The sequence below is a fragment of the Sphaerodactylus townsendi genome, unplaced genomic scaffold (genome assembly GCF_021028975.2).
Source record: "Sphaerodactylus townsendi isolate TG3544 unplaced genomic scaffold, MPM_Stown_v2.3 scaffold_25, whole genome shotgun sequence".
Taxonomy (NCBI): domain Eukaryota; kingdom Metazoa; phylum Chordata; class Lepidosauria; order Squamata; family Sphaerodactylidae; genus Sphaerodactylus; species Sphaerodactylus townsendi.
The window spans coordinates 197,623-219,046 of record NW_025950418.1 but is presented as its reverse complement, the minus strand read 5'-3'; the positions used below and the strand labels follow the sequence as shown (position 1 = coordinate 219,046).

The window sequence follows — 21,424 nt, the reverse complement described above, 5'->3', positions numbered from 1 at the left end:
GCAATTATATTATTATTCAATCAAGTGAATTAATTTGTAAGTCGCCCTGAGCCTTTTGTGGGGTAGGGCAGGGTATAAAAATAAATAAATAAAAATAATGTATTTAGATTAATAATCTTCAGGATCTATAATGAAATGTAACCAAACTATAATATTTATTTAAGTAATTTATCATTCTAGTAGGAAGTCGTTTTCGTTTTAAGATACGTATGTAGGAAATGTTGTTTCTTCTTTCCTTCTTTCTCTTTTCTTCTTTTTCTCACTGACGACTCTCTATTCTTGTTCTTTTTTCCCCCTTGGGGTTTGTTTTTGATCATTTGTGTATGATGACTGTAAATTTGGTGGAAAATTTCATTTAAAAAAAGAACACAGGAACGATTTTGAAGTCAATATTGCTTTCATAAAGCTCCTTCCTCGGGCAACTGGGAAGGGAACATCTGGAGCAGGGAACATCTGGAGAAGGGAACATCTTCAGCAGAAGAAAATTCCATCACAGCTGCCACTCGGGGTGCCAGGGCAACCTTGAATTGCCATCTTTAGGAAGGGAAATTCTTGCAAATTTGGGGACAGAATATAAGAAGGGTGGAATGTTGGGAAGAAGCTTAGCAGAAATGTGATACAGGGTTTTTAACACTGGGTTTAGATATATCATGTGGACGCTTTTTGAAAATACACTGGTGTCAGGAAGCCAAGGAGGAGTACAACGTACCATGTAGAAAGAGCCCTAGTACTAACAGCAGCACTAAGGAAATATGTAGGCCTTCTTATACAGGGTAAAAGTCAGGCAGTAAATGTTTTAATAAACAAATAAAATTAGCGAGGTACAGACAGGGTTAAAAAAACGAGACTGGTTGTAACGGTGCAGAGAGCCGAAATTCTAGGGAGGAGGGTGACAACACAGAACAAGCAAGAGCCATGAAACACTACGTGATTTCCGCCAGGGCCTTTCCCCACTCGAAGCGATCCCCCCTTTGCCGTGCGTCCGGGCGTCCCCACGACCCCGCAGAGCATGGGGTCATCAAAAGGCGCCGTTTTCTCCAGCGCCAGGGATGCCGCGCGCTGAGGGGGCGTGACCGCGGCAGCGTCGGGGCGGCTTCGGTGTGGCCGCCCCTGCCATGGGGAGTGCCCGAGGACCCCACGCTACTTGAAGAGAGTAGCGCGGGGCTTAAGGTAAGTGGGGAAAGGCCCTCAGTTCCATAGTGAGAGCCTGTGAGCAAATCATCGTTTTTAGATTCCTAAGAACTGCCCTACAGGTTCAGGTCAGTGGTCCATGTAGTCACATGAACGCCTGAAGTGACCTTATACCGAGTCATGCCACTAGCCTGTCAAGGTCATCCTTCACTACCCTGATTGGCTGTAGCTATCGAAGGTCCCAAGGTCTCTTTCGCATTATCTACTACCTGATCTATTTTTTAATTGGCAATGGCAGGGATTGAACCAAAGATCTTGTGTATGCCAAGAACATGAACACACCTGAAACTGCCTTATATTGAACCAGACCCTTAACAAGTAGTGTCTACTCCAACCGACAGCTGTGATCCAGGGTCTTTCATATCACCACCCTACCCATCCATAACCCCTAGATCTCTGGAAATTTGGCAACCCTGTCTGTAGTGACAGAAAAATTCAGATCTGCGTCTCAATTGAATTGTGAAGTTCAAAAATATCCCTCTCGGCAATAAGTTGGATGCACAGCAGTTCTTGTGAATGTTGAACGAACCGCAGCCCATACAAGGAGGTATTTTCATTATCTCCACCAGTTTGCCTTCTGAAGTGTTTCCTCCATCTCCTGAGAACAGCATTTGGGGTGGCATGTTGGGGAGGGTTGTTGCCAATGGTGGCAGAAGCAAAAAGGAACCATTTCACAAGTAAGGCTTCCCTAATGAACTTTGGGATCAAACTGCATGAAAGGTGTGAAACTGGTACTGTTCTCCCCTCAAAGTGATCCTATTTTTGGTGCCCTGTACTTGGCACGGGGACATAATGGGGGGGACACTTCGGCCAGGTTCAACAGTTCTTACATACAGGTTTATTACTTGAGAGAATCCTAACTCCTCCCTTGGGTCTATCTAAATCAGAGTACTTGCTTGTCTTGAGCAGGTTTGAAGCTGTAGACTGTGTCTTGTTTCCTTTCAGTTCTTTCAGTCTTTGTCTAGTTCTAATTACTGTTAAACTTGTGCTCTATGGGCCACCATATACTAATATGTACGTCACGAATATTTGTGGGGGGGGGGGGGGGTGGGGGGGGGGGGGGGTGGGGGGGGGGGGGGGTGGGGGGGGGGGGGGGTGGGGGGGGGGGGGGGTGGGGGGGGGGGGGGGTGGGGGGGGGGGGGGGTGGGGGGGGGGGGGGGTGGGGGGGGGGGGGGGTGGGGGGGGGGGGGGGTGGGGGGGGGGGGGGGTGGGGGGGGGGGGGGGTGGGGGGGGGGGGGGGTGGGGGGGGGGGGGGGTGGGGGGGGGGGGGGGTGGGGGGGGGGGGGGGTGGGGGGGGGGGGGGGTGGGGGGGGGGGGGGGTGGGGGGGGGGGGGGGTGGGGGGGGGGGGGGGTGGGGGGGGGGGGGGGTGGGGGGGGGGGGGGGTGGGGGGGGGGGGGGGTGGGGGGGGGGGGGGGTGGGGGGGGGGGGGGGTGGGGGGGGGGGGGGGTGGGGGGGGGGGGGGGTGGGGGGGGGGGGGGGTGGGGGGGGGGGGGGGTGGGGGGGGGGGGGGGTGGGGGGGGGGGGGGGTGGGGGGGGGGGGGGGTGGGGGGGGGGGGGGGTGGGGGGGGGGGGGGGTGGGGGGGGGGGGGGGTGGGGGGGGGGGGGGGTGGGGGGGGGGGGGGGTGGGGGGGGGGGGGGGTGGGGGGGGGGGGGGGTGGGGGGGGGGGGGGGTGGGGGGGGGGGGGGGTGGGGGGGGGGGGGGGTGGGGGGGGGGGGGGGTGGGGGGGGGGGGGGGTGGGGGGGGGGGGGGGTGGGGGGGGGGGGGGGTGGGGGGGGGGGGGGGTGGGGGGGGGGGGGGGTGGGGGGGGGGGGGGGTGGGGGGGGGGGGGGGTGGGGGGGGGGGGGGGTGGGGGGGGGGGGGGGTGGGGGGGGGGGGGGGTGGGGGGGGGGGGGGGTGGGGGGGGGGGGGGGTGGGGGGGGGGGGGGGTGGGGGGGGGGGGGGGTGGGGGGGGGGGGGGGTGGGGGGGGGGGGGGGTGGGGGGGGGGGGGGGTGGGGGGGGGGGGGGGTGGGGGGGGGGGGGGGTGGGGGGGGGGGGGGGTGGGGGGGGGGGGGGGTGGGGGGGGGGGGGGGTGGGGGGGGGGGGGGGTGGGGGGGGGGGGGGGTGGGGGGGGGGGGGGGTGGGGGGGGGGGGGGGTGGGGGGGGGGGGGGGTGGGGGGGGGGGGGGGTGGGGGGGGGGGGGGGTGGGGGGGGGGGGGGGTGGGGGGGGGGGGGGGTGGGGGGGGGGGGGGGTGGGGGGGGGGGGGGGTGGGGGGGGGGGGGGGTGGGGGGGGGGGGGGGTGGGGGGGGGGGGGGGTGGGGGGGGGGGGGGGTGGGGGGGGGGGGGGGTGGGGGGGGGGGGGGGTGGGGGGGGGGGGGGGTGGGGGGGGGGGGGGGTGGGGGGGGGGGGGGGTGGGGGGGGGGGGGGGTGGGGGGGGGGGGGGGTGGGGGGGGGGGGGGGTGGGGGGGGGGGGGGGTGGGGGGGGGGGGGGGTGGGGGGGGGGGGGGGTGGGGGGGGGGGGGGGTGGGGGGGGGGGGGGGTGGGGGGGGGGGGGGGTGGGGGGGGGGGGGGGTGGGGGGGGGGGGGGGTGGGGGGGGGGGGGGGTGGGGGGGGGGGGGGGTGGGGGGGGGGGGGGGTGGGGGGGGGGGGGGGTGGGGGGGGGGGGGGGTGGGGGGGGGGGGGGGTGGGGGGGGGGGGGGGTGGGGGGGGGGGGGGGTGGGGGGGGGGGGGGGTGGGGGGGGGGGGGGGTGGGGGGGGGGGGGGGTGGGGGGGGGGGGGGGTGGGGGGGGGGGGGGGTGGGGGGGGGGGGGGGTGGGGGGGGGGGGGGGTGGGGGGGGGGGGGGGTGGGGGGGGGGGGGGGTGGGGGGGGGGGGGGGTGGGGGGGGGGGGGGGTGGGGGGGGGGGGGGGTGGGGGGGGGGGGGGGTGGGGGGGGGGGGGGGTGGGGGGGGGGGGGGGTGGGGGGGGGGGGGGGTGGGGGGGGGGGGGGGTGGGGGGGGGGGGGGGTGGGGGGGGGGGGGGGTGGGGGGGGGGGGGGGTGGGGGGGGGGGGGGGTGGGGGGGGGGGGGGGTGGGGGGGGGGGGGGGTGGGGGGGGGGGGGGGTGGGGGGGGGGGGGGGTGGGGGGGGGGGGGGGTGGGGGGGGGGGGGGGTGGGGGGGGGGGGGGGTGGGGGGGGGGGGGGGTGGGGGGGGGGGGGGGTGGGGGGGGGGGGGGGTGGGGGGGGGGGGGGGTGGGGGGGGGGGGGGGTGGGGGGGGGGGGGGGTGGGGGGGGGGGGGGGTGGGGGGGGGGGGGGGTGGGGGGGGGGGGGGGTGGGGGGGGGGGGGGGTGGGGGGGGGGGGGGGTGGGGGGGGGGGGGGGTGGGGGGGGGGGGGGGTGGGGGGGGGGGGGGGTGGGGGGGGGGGGGGGTGGGGGGGGGGGGGGGTGGGGGGGGGGGGGGGTGGGGGGGGGGGGGGGTGGGGGGGGGGGGGGGTGGGGGGGGGGGGGGGTGGGGGGGGGGGGGGGTGGGGGGGGGGGGGGGTGGGGGGGGGGGGGGGTGGGGGGGGGGGGGGGTGGGGGGGGGGGGGGGTGGGGGGGGGGGGGGGTGGGGGGGGGGGGGGGTGGGGGGGGGGGGGGGTGGGGGGGGGGGGGGGTGGGGGGGGGGGGGGGTGGGGGGGGGGGGGGGTGGGGGGGGGGGGGGGTGGGGGGGGGGGGGGGTGGGGGGGGGGGGGGGTGGGGGGGGGGGGGGGTGGGGGGGGGGGGGGGTGGGGGGGGGGGGGGGTGGGGGGGGGGGGGGGTGGGGGGGGGGGGGGGTGGGGGGGGGGGGGGGTGGGGGGGGGGGGGGGTGGGGGGGGGGGGGGGTGGGGGGGGGGGGGGGTGGGGGGGGGGGGGGGTGGGGGGGGGGGGGGGTGGGGGGGGGGGGGGGTGGGGGGGGGGGGGGGTGGGGGGGGGGGGGGGTGGGGGGGGGGGGGGGTGGGGGGGGGGGGGGGTGGGGGGGGGGGGGGGTGGGGGGGGGGGGGGGTGGGGGGGGGGGGGGGTGGGGGGGGGGGGGGGTGGGGGGGGGGGGGGGTGGGGGACTCTCAGCATTATGCTAAATTCAAAGCATGAGAAGGAGCAGCAGTGGCGTAGGAGGTTAAGAGCTCGTGTATCTAATCTGGAGGAACCAGGTTTGATTCCCAGCTCTGCCGCGTGAGCTGTGGAGGCTTATCTGGGGAATTCAGATTAGCCTGTGCACTCCCACACACGCCAGCTGGGTGACCTTGGGCTAGTCACAGCTTCTCGGAGCTCTCTCAGCCCCACCCACCTCACAGGGTGTTTGTTGTGAGGGGGGAAGGGCAAGGAGATTGTAAGCCCCTTTGAGTCTCCTGCAGGAGAGAAAGGGGGGATATAAATCCAAACTCTCCTTCTCCTCCTCCTCCTGCCGCCACCGCCGCCGAGCTTCTAGGCATGGAACAGACATTCTTCAGCTATAACTTTTGGTGATGCTCAATCACAGAAGGCACAACCAGAAGGATTTTTGTCTTTTATGTGCAAGTCACGCAGCCTGAATTCATTGACTGGTTTTACACTGACGCTTTTCAGACTGGGATCTGGCACCATTCCAGACATTATTAATGCTACATTCCTACTGTAACTAAAGAGCATAAAAGCCCTGCTGGGTCAGACCCATGATCTGTACAGTCTAGCGTCCTGTTTCATACAGTAGCCTGTCTCATACAGGGCTCCCCCCCCCCCATCAAAAGTATATAATGTAATGACATGGATCACAAGCAGAAATTCAGTGAGGGGGTAGCTTTTCTCAGCAAGATGGCAACCACTGTTTATTTCTGCCAATTATGCAGCTGTTTCAGGCATAGAGTTCTTGTCAGGAAAAATGCTTTTGAACTCGCTAAGGGTCACACTTTTTATTATGTTTTCCCCCTCCAACTTATTCATTCAGATCCAGGCCCCTGGTCTAGATTTGCAAATAACATTCTTTGGTTTCATTAGTGAAGGGTTTTTTTTTAAAAAAAAGTTTATATTCAAGCACCCACTTTAGCAACCATAGACAAAAACATAATCTATATATAAGTCACTACCCTCAAATATAAATTCAATAACAACATTAAATAGGCACAGTACACTAATGTAAAAATACAGGAATGTCATAGTTGAACTAAAGGGGAATGGATTCATTGGCCATAATATGGAATGAGAATGCATTACTGCCACCCAAAGTTTGCTTAAATATCAGGAGTGTCAGGGACCTTGGGGTGTTCGAACTCTCTTCGTTCCCAGTAGGTGGAGGGTATCTTCTATTTTTCTGTTCCCTCACCTCTAATTCTAGATGATATGGGGGTTTTGGTGTATCTTTCCGTATACATGTAACACATGTGGTAGGGGTTCAACAAGCAGAACACAGTGAAAAGAATTTAACCCCACTCTCTCCCTTGCCCTACTCTCCACCTCTTTGTTTCTTTTAAGCATTTCCTTCCATACCTATTCTCTTCCAGTGCTAGAGAAAACGGGAAGCACCATAATCACTCCCATTCTACACAGTAACTGGAGGACATGTACATAAATAACCATGGATGCTCCTGGCCAGTGCTCCTACTTCTCCCTACTTCTTGGAAGACCTAAAGATACTAACTCAAAAAGATCTCCATTGGCCCCTTAAATACGACGAAGCGTCAAGATATGAAGCAACCACGGCTTCCACCAACCTTGTAGGGATATCTGCTGTCCTTCCTACTGTGACATGGAGGTGTCCAAGGAGGTGCCACCCAACTTGTGAAAGGGGGGCGATCACAAGACCAAGGGGAGAAGCATGGGAGAGTAGCAGTCTCATCTCCTGATGCTGTGCTGGGGGCTGGGTCTCTGGGCTGCAACCTTGCAACCTCTTTTTCCTCCCCCTTTTCAGAGGCTCTCAATATGTGTGGAGGCACTGGTACTTTCAGAAGGCTTCATGTGCATTAGCTTGCAGGCCTCAGGATTGTTATTCCTGTATGTTGATGAGTGTGTGTGTCCATAGGAAGAAATAGGGGCCGCAAGACACGAGATTGCTAAGGCCATGTAGTAGGTTCGCTGCAGAGGGAAGGTGCAAATCCGGGGACTTCCTGATTCATCTCTCTCTTTGGTAAATGTTATAATCCTTCAACTCTGTTCTCACAGCTGTCACGATCAGATGAAAAGGGCGAGAGCAGTGTTAATCATGGCCTCAGACACTGTACTACCCCTGAAGAGTGAATGCTCCTCCACAGACTCCTGTCATCATTCACAAGGTGACTTTGGTCATCTTCCATGCCAAGTAGGTCACGTGTCCCTTCCAGCAAGGTTTGGTTTTTTCTTCCGGGAACAGGCATCTGGCTGGCTGCAGAGGAAGTTTTTCTCTTGGGAGCACCTGGTGCTACTGACCCCAGTGTCATCCAGGTACGCACACCTGTTGTCTCCTCGCACAAGGAACCTGAAATAAGCATTTTTGTTATTACGTATGACATTATATCCTGCTCTTCCTCAGAGAAGCACAGGGCAACACATATATCTCTCTTCCCATTTTATTTTCAAAATAAAACTGTGAGGAAAGTTAGGCTGAGCAAGACAGAATGACAGGCCCATAGCTGTCCAGTTAGCTTTGTGGCTGTGCTTGGATTGAGCGTGGGACCTCCTTATTCTCGATCCTCTAGCCTACTCTTGAAAGACATTATGGTCTGTACTATAGTGCCATCTGCAGGGGTGGAGTAAATATTGCAACAAAAATTAAAAGGAGCAGCAGTGGCGTAGGAGGTTAAGAGCTCGTGTATCTAATCTGAAGGAACAGGGTTTGATTCCCAGCTCTGCTGCCTGAGCTGTGGAGGCTTATCTGGGGAATTCAGATTAGCCTGGGCACTCCCACACACGCCAGCTGGGTGACCTTGGGCTAGTCACAGCTTCTCGGAGCTCTCTCAGCCCCACCCACCTCACATGGTGTTTGTTGTGAGGGGGGAAGGGCAAGGAGATTGTCAGCCCCTTTGAGTCTCCTGCAGGAGAGAAAGGGGGGATAGAAATCCAAACTCTTCCTCTTCTTCTTCTTCTAAACTGGGGTGGATTAATGAATCTCAACAGTCACATCCCTTGTATCTCTAGTACCATTCCAATGGAAGCCATTTGTGAAGACTTTTGCCCTCATCCAACATGGCGGTTGTCTTATTAAACTGTAAATTTTTGGTTGAAGAAGAAATGTAGGCAGTGTGTTTGCTCTTTGAAGACCACAAACCCTTTCCGAGAGTGAGAAAAAAAATGCAAACCCTGCCATAGAAAACACAGAAAGCTAGAGGGTCTTTATTTTGTTGGACATTCATAACAACTGCTCCAATCGAGATACAATGGCAGACTAAGCCATGGCCGATGTGAGCATAACTGTCATGAGTTAAGAAGTCTCAGACCAGGGATTTCACCAGCAGGGGTCGCCCTCCTGGATTCCTCTTCGGCCCTCAACTGCTCTTTGGATGACAGAGAGCTTTGCATGCAAACAGAACCCTTCCCATGAGCAAATTAGTTAGCTGGCCTCTTGTCAGCAGTCTGCAACTTCTTATATTCCAGACACTCAGCATTTCCTGCTGGCAAGTAATCTGATGTCATGCAGGGTTTGAAAGTTTAGCCTCCTTCACGGCTAGTCTTCTTGTCAGCTTTCCGCAGCGTCTGTCCCACTGCCTCTTGCATTTCACCTGCCTTCACACTTTTCAGCCTTTCCCTTAAGGTACCCAATCAGCTGTCTTGACCCTGCCCACACGCTAGATTTGGGGAGCCGGACTGTCAGCCACCATAACACTATCATAGAGTTGGATGAGACCACAAGGACCATCGAGTCCAACCGCCTGCCTTGCAGGAATATACAACCAGAGCCCTCCTGAGAGATGGCCACCCAGCCTCTATTTATAAACCTTCAAAGAAGGAGACTCCACCAAGCTCCAAAGCAGCGTATTCCACTGCCGAACAGCCCTGACTGTCAGGAAGTTCTTCCTAAAGTGTAAGTGGAATCTTTTTTCCTGTACTTTGGATCCATTATTCCTTGTCCTAGTCTCTAGAGCGGCAGAAAACAAGCTTGTTCCTTATTGATTGATTGATTGATTGTTTAGTTTTATATACCGCCCTATCTCGAAGGGCTCTGGGCGGTGTACAACAAAATTAAATCATAATACAACTAAACACAAGCAAAACTAAACAATTAAACTTCAATACAAATAAATTACTAAATCCCTTTTAAAAACAGCGGTTAATCCAGATTTAAAGTCAAATTCAAAATTCAAAGGCGCCCAGCAGACCCATTGTTAAAACCCTCCCCAATCTTCAACATAACATCCCTACAAATATTACAAAAAATGTAATGTTTAATGTAAATATTATTCACGTTACCAGGGGATAAAATTTGGCATGCAAATTATTGCAGCATTTATAGAGGTGAGTGTCTGGGATGAAAAGCTAGATAATCAGCAGTTGCAAATAAACATGCAAATGCGGCGCCCACAGAACAGCAGAGAAGTGCATGCAGCAAGCATTACGTCACACTAAAAAGGTGTGGTGGTCCTACTTTAATTGGAGGAAAGGCAAGATTCTTTCAGCTTGTTTGATACAAGCGTAATCATTTTTCATTACATTCTGGGAGTGTCCTGTTCTACCCATATCCTGTGATCTTCCAGGCTTAATTAGTCACCGATCCCCTTGTGACCCACTGGTTGCTCAATGCATGCCGAAACAAATTTGCTTTCAGAAATGGTCCTTAGAGTTCTCTGCAAAATTTGATGTTGAATATTCTCTAGATATTCTCTAAATGCTAAAATATTTTCCCGATATTTGACATCTGCCTATGACACACAGCTTCAACATTCTGGTCGCCACATCTCAAAAAGGTTCTGGTCGCCACATCTCAAAAAGAATATTGAAGAGATAGAAAAAGTGCAGAGAAGGGCAACGAGGATGATTGAGGGACTGGAGCACCTTCCTTATGAGGAGAGGCTGCAGCGTTTGGGACTCTTTAGTTTGGAGAGGAGACGTCTGAGGGGGGATATGATTGAAGTCTATAAAATTATGCATGGGGTAGAAAATGTTGACAGAGAGAAATTTTTCTCTCTTAATCACAATACTAGAACCAGGGGGCATTCATTGAAAATGCTGGGGGGAAGAATTAGGACTAATAAAAGGAAACACTTCTTCACGCAACGTGTGATTGGTGTTTGGAATATGCTGCCACAGGAGGTGGTGATGGCCACTCACCTGGATAGCTTCTAAAAGGGGCTTGGACAGATTTATGGAGGAGAAGTCGATCTATGGCTACTCAATCTTGATCCCTCTTTTGGATCTGAGATTGCAAAATGTCTTAACAGTCCAGGTGCTCGGGAGCAACAGCCGCAGAAGGCCATTGCTTTCACATCCTGCATGTGAGCTCTCAAAGGCACCTGGTGGGCCACTGCGAGTAGCAGAGAGCTGGACTAGATGGACTCTGGTCTGATCCAGCTGGCTTGTTCTTATGTTCTTCTTATGTTCTTAACATTCCATATTTGAAATAGTCTGAAGGTTGGCCCGTAATAGTGACTTTTTAAAAAAGCTACAAGTCACTGGTTTTATAAGTAACAAGTCACAATGGCATTCAGTGTTTCACAATATTTCACAATATTATTTTGCTTATCAAATTTCATATTTGATGCTAGCTGAAATAACCAAGAACTGCCAATCAAGCCACAGACAAAACATTTAAATTCACAAAGAGTAAATTTGAATTCAGATTTCAGACCGGAAACTGGAAGCTTAAGACAAATTTCACGTGTCTGCAAAGATTCATTTGAGGCCTGAAACAGAATATGATTTGTCCCATCTATTTTAATTACCTTTCAGGAAATGAGCAATGAAGCTGCCTTATATCACTCAGACCAGAGGTTCCCGAGAGTAGGTTACTAATTATTTGTGTGTGCTGAGAGGGGGTTACTAATGAGTGATTTTGCCACGTGATTTTTGCCTTAGTTACGCCCCTCCTCTCCGCAGTAGCGCGCAGAACTTGAAGCAGTCTAGCAGGAGGTGCACCGGCGTGCGTGGCAGCCTGCGCCTGCGTGCATTCGTTTCCCGCCCAAGGACGGGCGAAGCGGCTGCATCCTTGCCACACCCCCGCCCAGGAATGCCCCTGCTCGAGATGCCCGCCGCCACCCACCACCCCGTCGCGGCCTCCGGCCAGCCCCATTGGCGCTACGCCACGGTTTGAATCCCACCACCATGGGAACCTGTTACTAAAATATTTGGATCCCACCACTGACTCAGACTATTAATCTATCTAGCTTGATTTTTTTCCTGTGCTGACTGGAAAGAGGTCTCAAACAGACCATTCTTCCCAGTATTTCCAATCCTTTGTCTTGGATCTACCAGAGAATCTCCATGCAACCAAGCTGTGGTGATTTTTTTGCTATTCCCAAGGATTCCCTCCGTCTTCCAGAAGCAGTGTTCCAGGGGTGTTTTGGACTACAGCAAGAGGCAGGGGAGTCATGTGCAGCAGACAGGAATCGCTTCCATTCATGAAAACCCTCTACTGCACCAACCCTTTCCAGTGAAGAGTCCAGGGATTAGGGAGGCTGAGAATTTCTCAACAAACCTGTTCCGCAGATAAAAGCCCCCTCATAGCTGATCCAGGAAACCAGAGTTGTTTCTGAAACAAAGGCCGTTTCCGCACGGCGGCAGAAGGGGTCGGGTCGGCGTAGATGACGCTGACCCGATCCCTCTGGGACCGTTCGCATGAACGGTCCCAGAACCTCCCGGGATGATGGCGCAGAGCTGCGCCGTCGTCAGGCCGACCTACCTGTCCTGCGGCCCTCCGGCACGTCGCCGAGGCCAGGGGACACGCCCCCCTGCCCTGCGTGACCGCTCCGGAGTCACAGGGCAGAGGGGGCGTGTCCCCAGGCCTCGGCGACATGCCAGAAGGCTGCAGGACAGGTAGGTCGCCCGGACATGGGGGGAGGGAAGGCGCCTCCAAGCCACCGTTTTCCAAAAACCTCGCTGGGGAAGCGAGGTTGGAAAACGGCGGCTTCGCGCTGCTTCACGAAGCAGCTGTGCCACTGTGCGAACGGCTCCCTGGGGACAGCGTTTTTGCCGTCCCCAGGGCGCCGTATTCCGCCCATGCGGAAAGGGCCACAGTCTCCCTTCAAATAGCTACACAGTAAAGAAAAAAACTCCCTCCCAGCCATGCTGGGCCTTGCTCCTGACTTCGGCATTACAGAAGGGAGAGAAGGATAGGGTTTCTTTAAAAGCAAGGCTTGCGTTCTCTGCATTGCAAAAGGCAGTAGAGAAAGAGCTCAGTTTTCTTTCCCTCCCAAGTTGGGTGGGGACAGGAGCAATTTTCTAGATCTCCCGTGGCAAAAGTGAGAGGAGCAAAATTTTCCCTGCAGAGGATCATAAGGTTACCAGCTGATGTGTCAGCTGGGAGTCAGCATCTGATAGCTGAAAGAGGTCTGTTCCCTGCAAATAAATACACACAAACGAGTTGCAAACAGCCAAACAGCCCATCAGTTAAGCCAGTGGTGGCGAACCTATGGCACTCCAGAAGTTCATGAACTACAATACCCATAAGCCCCTGCCAACGTGGCTAATTGGCCATGCTGGTAGGGGCTGATGGGAATTGTAGTCCATGAACATCTGGAGTGCCATAGGTTCGCCACCACAGAGTTAAACCAATCACTACTGGGGAGGGGAGGGAGTCAAATTGGCAGGTGTTTGAGCATCCCTCCCAGTGTCTGAGCCTGGGACCATTAGCCATGACCTTCTCCCTCAGGGAGGAGTTTTGAATAACTAAGCCCAGCCCTTTGCGTGCACTGAATGTAATCTATCACTGAGCCAAAGGCCCACTCTGAGCCACCTGCACCCAGTAGCTTGGGTATCAACCTTAAAAGTGGCGCCTTTTGACTAGTCAGCTAAGAGCCACCTGGAGAACTGTGGGTAATGTACATTAGTTGCAGAAGCTTGTGTTCGAATTTACCCTTACAGTAGGCAAATACTGACAGGAAAACGGAGACACGTGTCAAGAAAAATATACTCACTGGTTTTCAAACTCTGTGCCATTCTGCCATGTCCAGACCTGGCCGGTTTGTCTCGAGAGGCCAATCCAGTGATGATCAGGGCGAGTCAAGTTCACTAAAAAACTCTAGAAGAAGATAAAGAAAGGAATGATTAAAACATTTCACTCAAGAGTTAGGACTCTCTCTATATCAGGGTGCCCAATCCTGTTAGGACTGTGGGCACTTTTAGAATTTTGAAAATGGGAAATTGTTGCCATCCCTCAATGGCCGCCAAAAGAGACCATCACAAAATGGTTTCCACAGAGACCTAGAGCCAATCACAACATGTTGTGCATAGAAAGCATCCTCTTACAATGGAGGCAGGTGTTTCAGGATGGGTGCTGCATGCGCAAAGGCCTCTTGGGCTCTTCTGAAGTGTTCTCTGCTTCACTGAGGTGGAGGAAGATCAGGACTGGCTCTTTGCTTTACGGAAAGGAACGTTTTCCTGAAGAGGCAAATGGATCACTGGAAACCAATTGGCGGGAGCCATTTTGGGGATTGCGGGTGCGTATTCTATCCTTGTGTCCGTGTGCATTGATGTCACACACTGTGAGGCTATATTCCTGCATAAGTCTGCAGGAATGGACACACACAGTGGGAATGGACTAGGTCGGAGGAAATTAACTGGATAGAATATCAACGCCTTCACAAAAAGTGAAATTTATGTTCTAATTAATTTTTTCACAGCAACACAATTATGAAAGCAATTTGTTTTACAGATTTCAGAGAGGGTATCAAATACTTAATTTGGCAAGTGCATATCTGAATGGAGAAAAAGAACTCAGGGCGAGAAATATATCAGGCAAAAAGACAAAAAGACAGGGTTGGCCAAACCCCCCAAAAAACTCGCCACACGACAAGGAGAATTACACTACTACTACTATAATGAGTGTTATTTCTAACAGTGACTATAGTATTGCATATATACAATATTGACAAAGTGACATAAATTCATTAAAGAATGGACTTTGTCAGTATTGTATATATACAATACTATAGTCACTGTTAGAAATAACACTCATTATAGTAGTAGTAGTGTAATTCTCCTTGTTGTGTGGTAAGTTTTTGGGCGGGTTTGGCCAACCCTGTCTTTTTGCCTGAAGTTCATATCTGAAACAGGAATGCATACCCTGCTTAATAGGTTTTTTTTAAAGCTACTGTCATTTCAATGTTGAAGAAAAGGTGTAAATGTCCTTATGCCTGCCTTTTCTGCCAGTGGATTCTCTCAGACTCTTGATGTTTGAATCCCAGTCTAACACAGGGCCTTTTCCCACTTTGCCCAAACAAAGCTTTCCCCACCAGCTCCAAGTGCAACCTTCACCCAATCCTGGGAATATTTATTTTGGTTCTCCCACCGAGAAAAAGTTACATTCATCCAACTCTTGTTGTTTATTCCCAGTGATATTTTCTCCCTTCTAAAGCCAATCAAACTGCCAGGGAAAGTAACGGAAGTGCTGATATGCCTTTCTATGGCCTGTATCCTTGGACAGTAGTTGCAAATTTGGACAATGATGCTTGTCAAGTTTAGGGTTTTGCAGAAATTCAGCGCAGGAGGAGGGCTCTGTTAAAACTGTTTCCACTCTGGAATGCTTTCACACAGGGGCAGATTTGCTGCACAAGCAGCCATAAGCAGGAGTCAGGCACAGAGATGGGATTCGCGTGCATTGTTCCTGTGCCGCTCGCTGCTGAAACTGTCCCTCACCAGACAATCCTGCCACACCCCACCAACTCCCTTCCCACTGACAGCCAAGTCATGGTTCACAGCTGAGCCTTGGATGAGGTTTTTTTAAAGCTTTGCTTCGTCATTTTGAAAACTGAACCAAGCTCTGTCCCCTAAGCTCTGCCAAAGAAAGTCTTCATAGAGGCTTTCCCCACTACAGAAGGGAGCTAAGGTCGACTCGGTTCCCTTCAGTGGAGGGCGATTCCAGGCTGTCCCCACAGCAACTGAGTTGGTCCCCTGGAACCGAGCTAAGTGGGCGGGATCATCTTGGTGCCTGTTTCGCTCCACGATTGTGATTGGCGCTTGTGTTACGGCGGGAAACAGGAGCGTTCTTTTTTTTTTTACAGTTTACAGTTACATGCGCTTTCTGCCCGCCACGACTCTCCCGTTCTGCGCATGCCACAAAAGCGGCTCGTGATTGGTTGAATGGATGAGGTGTCGTTTCGATGCTTCCCCACTTCAAAGCAGTATCCACCTTGTTCCGGCAGAAAAGTGTAGTTCATAACTGCGACAAGGATGTCACAGGCCCTTTCCCCACTTCCCTTAAGCCCCGCGCTACTCGAGGAGAGTAGCGCGGGGTCCCTCGGCACTCCCCACTGAGAGGGGCGGCGACAGCGCAGCCGCCCTGAAGCTGCTGCTGTCGCGCCCCTCAGCACGCGGCATCCCAGACGCTCTTCTGAACGGCGCCTTTTGACGACCCCGCACAGAGCGCGGGGTCATGGGGACGCCTGAGCGCGCGCCTGGGATGCCGCGCGTTGAGAGCAGCGCGCGGCATAGGGGGGATGGAAGCGAGTGGGGAAAGGCCCACAGTTCTGAGGGGGGAACTGAGACAAAACAATGTTGAGCTCGGTGGCAGTGGGGATTCACTGAGGCGAACCTAGGTAGAAACCAGTTCAACTCTGTCAGTGGGGAAAGCCCCATATACTCCAGCTTAAGAGGGAGCCCTGAGAGCCCCAACAGCCAGAAAGAGTGTGGCAGCCCTCCAATAAAGTGGGGACATGCTATGTGCCATGCAAGGGAAAATCCCCATGTGGAAACAGACTAGATTGCTCTTTCCCTATTCCTTCTGTGTGCTTGAAACAGCCCTGGAATGAATTTATGTGCCAAGTCACTGCTGACTCCCACAAAGTTGGGCAGTTCTGGTGTTATGCTATTAGAATGCAGGTGAATAACAGGGATAAGGGTGAGGGGGTTATCTCACAGTGATGAGAAAGCATGGACTGCTCTCTCAGGGGAATGCAAATCCTGTGTAGATTTCTTCTCTTCTCAAGACAGAAGCCAGTACTCACAAATTCAAACCAGGAATGTATGGAAAGCTTTTGCAAGATATGGCAGGAAAACTTTTGCAAAATTTCACCTACCTAAACCATCTCCTATCCCTGCTCCTATGAGCCTTGGAAGAAAAAAAGACCAGCAAAACACAAGTGTCCAGTTTTATCCCCTCTAAGGCTTAGCAGCACACAAAGGGCAGTTTCCCAAAGACATGGTTTCTCTCTGAATTAAGACATCTCTCCCTTGTGTGGTTTCTGGGCTGTATGGCCATGTTCCAGTAGCATTTTCTCCTGATGTTTCGCCTGCATCTGTGGCTGGCATCTTCAGAGGATCTGATGGTAGAAAAGCAAGTGGAATATATATATACCTGTGGAATGTCCAGAGTGGGAGAAAGAACCATTTGCCTGTGTAAAGGTGCAATTAGCAAGCTTGATTTGCATGTGTTGGGTGGGATCCACCCATTTACAATGTGAGTAACCATAATCAATTAGTGAAGGGATCTGGATTGTAGTAGCCTGGCCTTTTGATCCCTTTGATTGCTTACTGCCCAGAGTGGTGGGTGATGTTCTGGGTGGTGTTCACTAACCCTTTGACTGCTTACTGCCTGGAGACATCCTTTGTCTGGGTGGTGTTCATTAGTCACTGTCTTGATTCTAGTGTTTTTCAGTACTAGTAGCCAAATTTTGTTCATTTTCATGGTTTCTTCCTTTCTGTTGAAATTGTCCATGTTCTTGTGGATTTCAACGGCTTCTCTGTGTAGTCTGACATAGTGGCACAGAATTTCTGTGTCTTCAAATAATATTCTGTGCCCAGCTTGGTTTATCATATGTTCTGCTATTGCTGATTTTTCCAGCTGAATTAGTCTGCAGTGCCTTTCATGTTCTTTGATTCGTGTCCGGGCGCTGCATTTGGTGATACCTACGTAGACTTGTCCACAGCTGCATGGTACGCGGTAGACTCCTGCATCTCTCCCTTGGTGATTATAAAGAAAGGGTTTAGGGAAAGTCTGAGAAAATTCGAAAGCTTCTGCTCTAGACATTCTCTGTCATCCCTTGCTTCACTAATTTCTTCATTCTTCCCTTAGTCTCTTCCCTTAGTCTCCCTTAGTCTCATATACATTGTTGCAGTTTATAACATGTTCCCTGAGCAAGGACTTATAAAGCATTCAGGACAAGAACGGTGTAACAAATATACTAATCAACAATTAGGGTCTACCTGAAATGCTTTAGGAACCATAGAAAGAAATGGACGACTCCGTTTCAGCACTCACTGTATGCTGCTCATTTTAGTACAGAGTGAGGGCAAGAAGCCTTGCCCTTATCCCGGGTTGGCTTCATGACATCAGATCCGATTGATTATGCGGCACCACGAAGCCAACCTGCTGAGCAAGTGATCCTTGACTGACTTGATAACAGCCTGAAAAAGGATCCTCCCACCTTTATTATTATTTTTTGCAACAAATGATGCCAGATCAAAGGAACAGGAGTGAAATGTGATGAAAACTGGAAGATCTGGGGCAAGCTTTAACATTTCAGGTTCCCTTGAAAACCTCCTTGTTTCTGGACCGCTTCTTCATGACACGACAAGATAAAGGAAGGAAGAACAGCAGCAATACAATTGTGTTTGTACACACGCTTACTACAGACTATTCAACCTATCAGTCAGGGATACATATAAGTTCCTTACCAGGTCCCAGTGCGAATCAATCAATGCCAGGGTAGCACCGAATTTGGAACAGGTCGTTCCACTGGCATTCCAATCCCCTTCATGTTCGGATTTATAGTAGCATTTTCCGTGGTACCCGATCCAGCGGTCTGGGCAGGCAGCATCAGCAGCAGGAGGGCACGGTGAACAAGGCTGCGGTTTTCGGACTGGAAACAAAACTCAGTGGTCAGATTTAAGACAAACCGGGAAGCCCTTTAATACCGTATGGCCATTGGTGTATCTAGCTCAGTGGTTTGATTGGCCGTGGCTGTTCAGGGGTTCAGCAGCAGATGGTCTTCCTCAGCACCTGCAACCTGAGGACAGCAGGAGATGCCTGTGAAGGTCCCAGGTGTAAGCATCTCCAGTTACAAGGTTCTGAGACTCTGGGCCTTCTCCTGAGACCTCAGCACCCAGGACGGTCTATATGGCAGAAGGTGCTCCCGCAAGTTGCCTGGTCCAAGGCCATGTGCACTTCATGTGCAAAGCACGTCTTCTGTCACTAATTTCCTGTACAGCAACAGAAAGTTAGATTTCTCTGCAGTATACAGGATTCTTGTGAGCATGTGTAAAGTGCCATCAAATTCTAGCTGACTTGTGGGCTCCATAGGATTTTCAAGGCAAGTGATTAAATAGTGGTGGTTTGCCACTGCCGTCCTCTGGAGAGGATCCCGTCATGGTTTCCCACAGATGTACCAACCCTGCTTAGCTTCTGAGATCCGATGAGATCAGGCTATAAACTATACTATTCCACATCCCTTTCAGGATTCTTAACCAAGGCCTAGTCCTGGTTAACAATTCCAGTTTCACAGAAAGAAACCAACCTGAATTTGTTCAGGTCCGTATATACTGGCGTATAAGACTACTTTTGAACCCTGGGAAATCATCTGTAAAGTCTGGGGTCGTCTTATACGCCGGGTACGTAGTCTTATATGGCGAGTATAACCCAAACTCTATATTTTAACTGGGAAAGTGGGGGGTCGTCTTATACACCCAGTCGTCTTATACGCCAGTATATACGGTACTTGCATTCAGACACCAAACTAAATTGAGTTAGCTGATGACTAATATCTGCGTTCAGCTGCTATATCATGACAAACAGTGTGATGTAGTAGGTTACAGTGTTGGATCAGGAGCTGGGAAATCGCGGTTCAAATCTCCGCTCAGCCTCACTGGGTGACTGGGGACAAGCCATTCTCTCTCTCAGCCTAACTTTACCTCACGTGGTTGTTGTGAGGGGAAAAAAACGAGGGATGGAAAACTATGCAGGCCACCTTATGTCCTTTTGTAGGAAAGCTGAATAACAGTTTGACAGAAAGGAGTTTACAAAGGAGAGGAAGAGTCTGCAAGCCGACAACACATTTTGTGCCTTTCTTTTTTCTCAACTTTCTTCTGAAGTGTCCTCACCTCACCATAGGCTACTCCTCCCAACTGATGTAGTTTGTAGGTTTCGGCAGAAGAGAGATTCAAAAGAAATATGAAGAGGGAAATAAGCTATGTGTGGTGGCAGCAATTTCCCCCTTCCTCTTGCACCCATCCCATACGGGAAAGTTTAAGTCCATATCTTCACCAATACTGAGCCCTTCGGGGGAGGGCGGTCTATAAACCCAATTAATAATAATAATAATAATAATAATAATAATAATAATAATAATAATAATAATAATAATAATAATAGTAATAATAATAGTAATAGTAATAATAGTAATAGTAATAATAGTAATAGCAATAATAGCAATAGCAGCAATAATAATAATAATGATAATGATAATGATAATGATAATGATAATGATAATGATAATGATAATGATAATAATAATAATAATAATAATAATAATAATAATAATAATAATAATAATAATAATAATAATAATAATAATAATAATAATAATGTCTTTGGTCATAAATCACCCAAATGTAAGCTGTTTTCAGTCCACTTTGACTTCCCTGGGACAGACTTAAGCATACCCTCAAATTTCTTTCCTCACAATGGCTGTCATTAAACCCGTTAACACATCTACCTTTGACTGGCCCCTGATCTCCTTTAGCATGTTTCTGTAGAACATATCTTTCAAAGCATGCAGCGTATCTTAATTTGATTTAAATTAAATATTTTAAAAGGTGAAAGGATAAGGTCCTTCGGCACTCACCAGCCAAGGTGATGATGACAATGAGCAGAATAGTGACCACAAGAATGACCGCCAGTGGGTATTTTTTATCGGTAATACACTTGGGGATGAAAGCTGGAAAACAAGATGGGGTTGAGAAGATGGCATTCATAAGAATCAGGCCCCCTTTTTAAGAATGTACTTGAAGTATGTTCCTCAAAAGACAAGGCAGGCCTCATTTAACTCCTGGGTGAGTTGCTTTTCAAGAAAGGCATCCCAGGATATTTCTCAATGTTGCAACTGTTTTCACTCAAGGGTACTTGATGGTCTGCTTGTGAATGGTATCCTGTGTTCTTTTTGTAGCAAGTGGTAGTGTGGTAAAGGAAAAGCAGCTACAGACCATTCAGGCACACGCAATGCCATTGTTAGTAGATATCTGGATATCATTTTCCCTCAAAAATTTGTCCATGAGGAAAGAAATCAAGACACCACAATCTGTCTTCTACCTTTCCCTTGTCCGTCTCATTGTGAAGAGAAACAAATGACAGGATGGAAGATCCAACAGTTATTTAAATGCAAGGTTTCCCCTCAGTCTTGGGGATCCTGAGGGTCTTTCTAATCTCTCTTTGACATCAATCTTGGGATGGGAGGAGAATCTGAACATGGTCTTCAACCTGCAAAAAAATCTAATTTCTCTGATAATTGGTCTTCTGATGTGTGTGTGTGTGTCATCACCTTGCCTTATTTCAGAACAAATCACCCTGACAATTCCTCCCCCTACCCAAAGAGGTCTTTTCTAGACGTGATGCTGACAGATTTCTAAATAGTGGGGCCAGACATTGAGTGTGGAACTCAATGCGTACAAAACCTTCTATAGGAGCAGAAGTGGCGTAGGAGGTTAAGAGCAAGAGGTGCACTCTGATCTGGAGGAACCGGGTTTGATTCCCCGCTCTGCCGCTGAACTGTGGAGGCTTATCTGGGGAATTCAGATTAGCCTGTGCACTCCCACACACGCCAGCTGGGTGACCTTGGTCTAGTCACAGCTTTTCGGAGCTCTCTTAGCCCACCCACCTCACAGGGTGTTTGTTGTGAGGGGGGAAGGGCGAGGAGATTGCAAGCCACTTTGAGTCTCCTATAGGAGAGAAAGGGGGGATATAAATCCAAACTCTTCTTCAAACTCTTCTATATGCTTTTTCCTGAAACTGGTTTAGAAATCCAGGAACAAAATTTAGTTGGACCTGATTGGTGCGAATTCGTTTTTGTGGTCAAAGTTGTGAGCGCAGACCTATGGTCTTCATCAGCAAACAATAACTGAGGGAAAAACACTCGTATGAAATAGTCTTCTCCTACAATCCAAAGGGTGGGGGGGGAGCCACATTGGAAGCAGCAGAAGGGTTGCACTGGCTGCCGTGCCACCACAGCATAGATCC

At 52.3% G+C, this 21,424-nt stretch overlaps 1 protein-coding gene across 1 annotated transcript in view; it reads right to left on the bottom strand.

The window, feature by feature from the left end:
- Nucleotides 1-6,157: 6,157 nt before the first annotated feature.
- LOC125425272 (C-type lectin domain family 2 member D-like) overlaps nucleotides 6,158-21,424 on the bottom strand; it is a 29,578-nt gene continuing 14,311 nt past the window's right edge. Inside the window, exons 5-8 of the mRNA XM_048482871.1 lie at nucleotides 20,037-20,134; nucleotides 17,872-18,056; nucleotides 13,176-13,279; nucleotides 6,158-7,588 (exon numbers count right to left, since the gene is read on the bottom strand). Of these exons, the coding sequence (XP_048338828.1) occupies nucleotides 7,438-7,588; nucleotides 13,176-13,279; nucleotides 17,872-18,056; nucleotides 20,037-20,134 (538 nt within the window). The 3' untranslated portion in view covers nucleotides 6,158-7,437. The remainder of the gene's footprint in view (nucleotides 7,589-13,175; nucleotides 13,280-17,871; nucleotides 18,057-20,036; nucleotides 20,135-21,424) is intronic.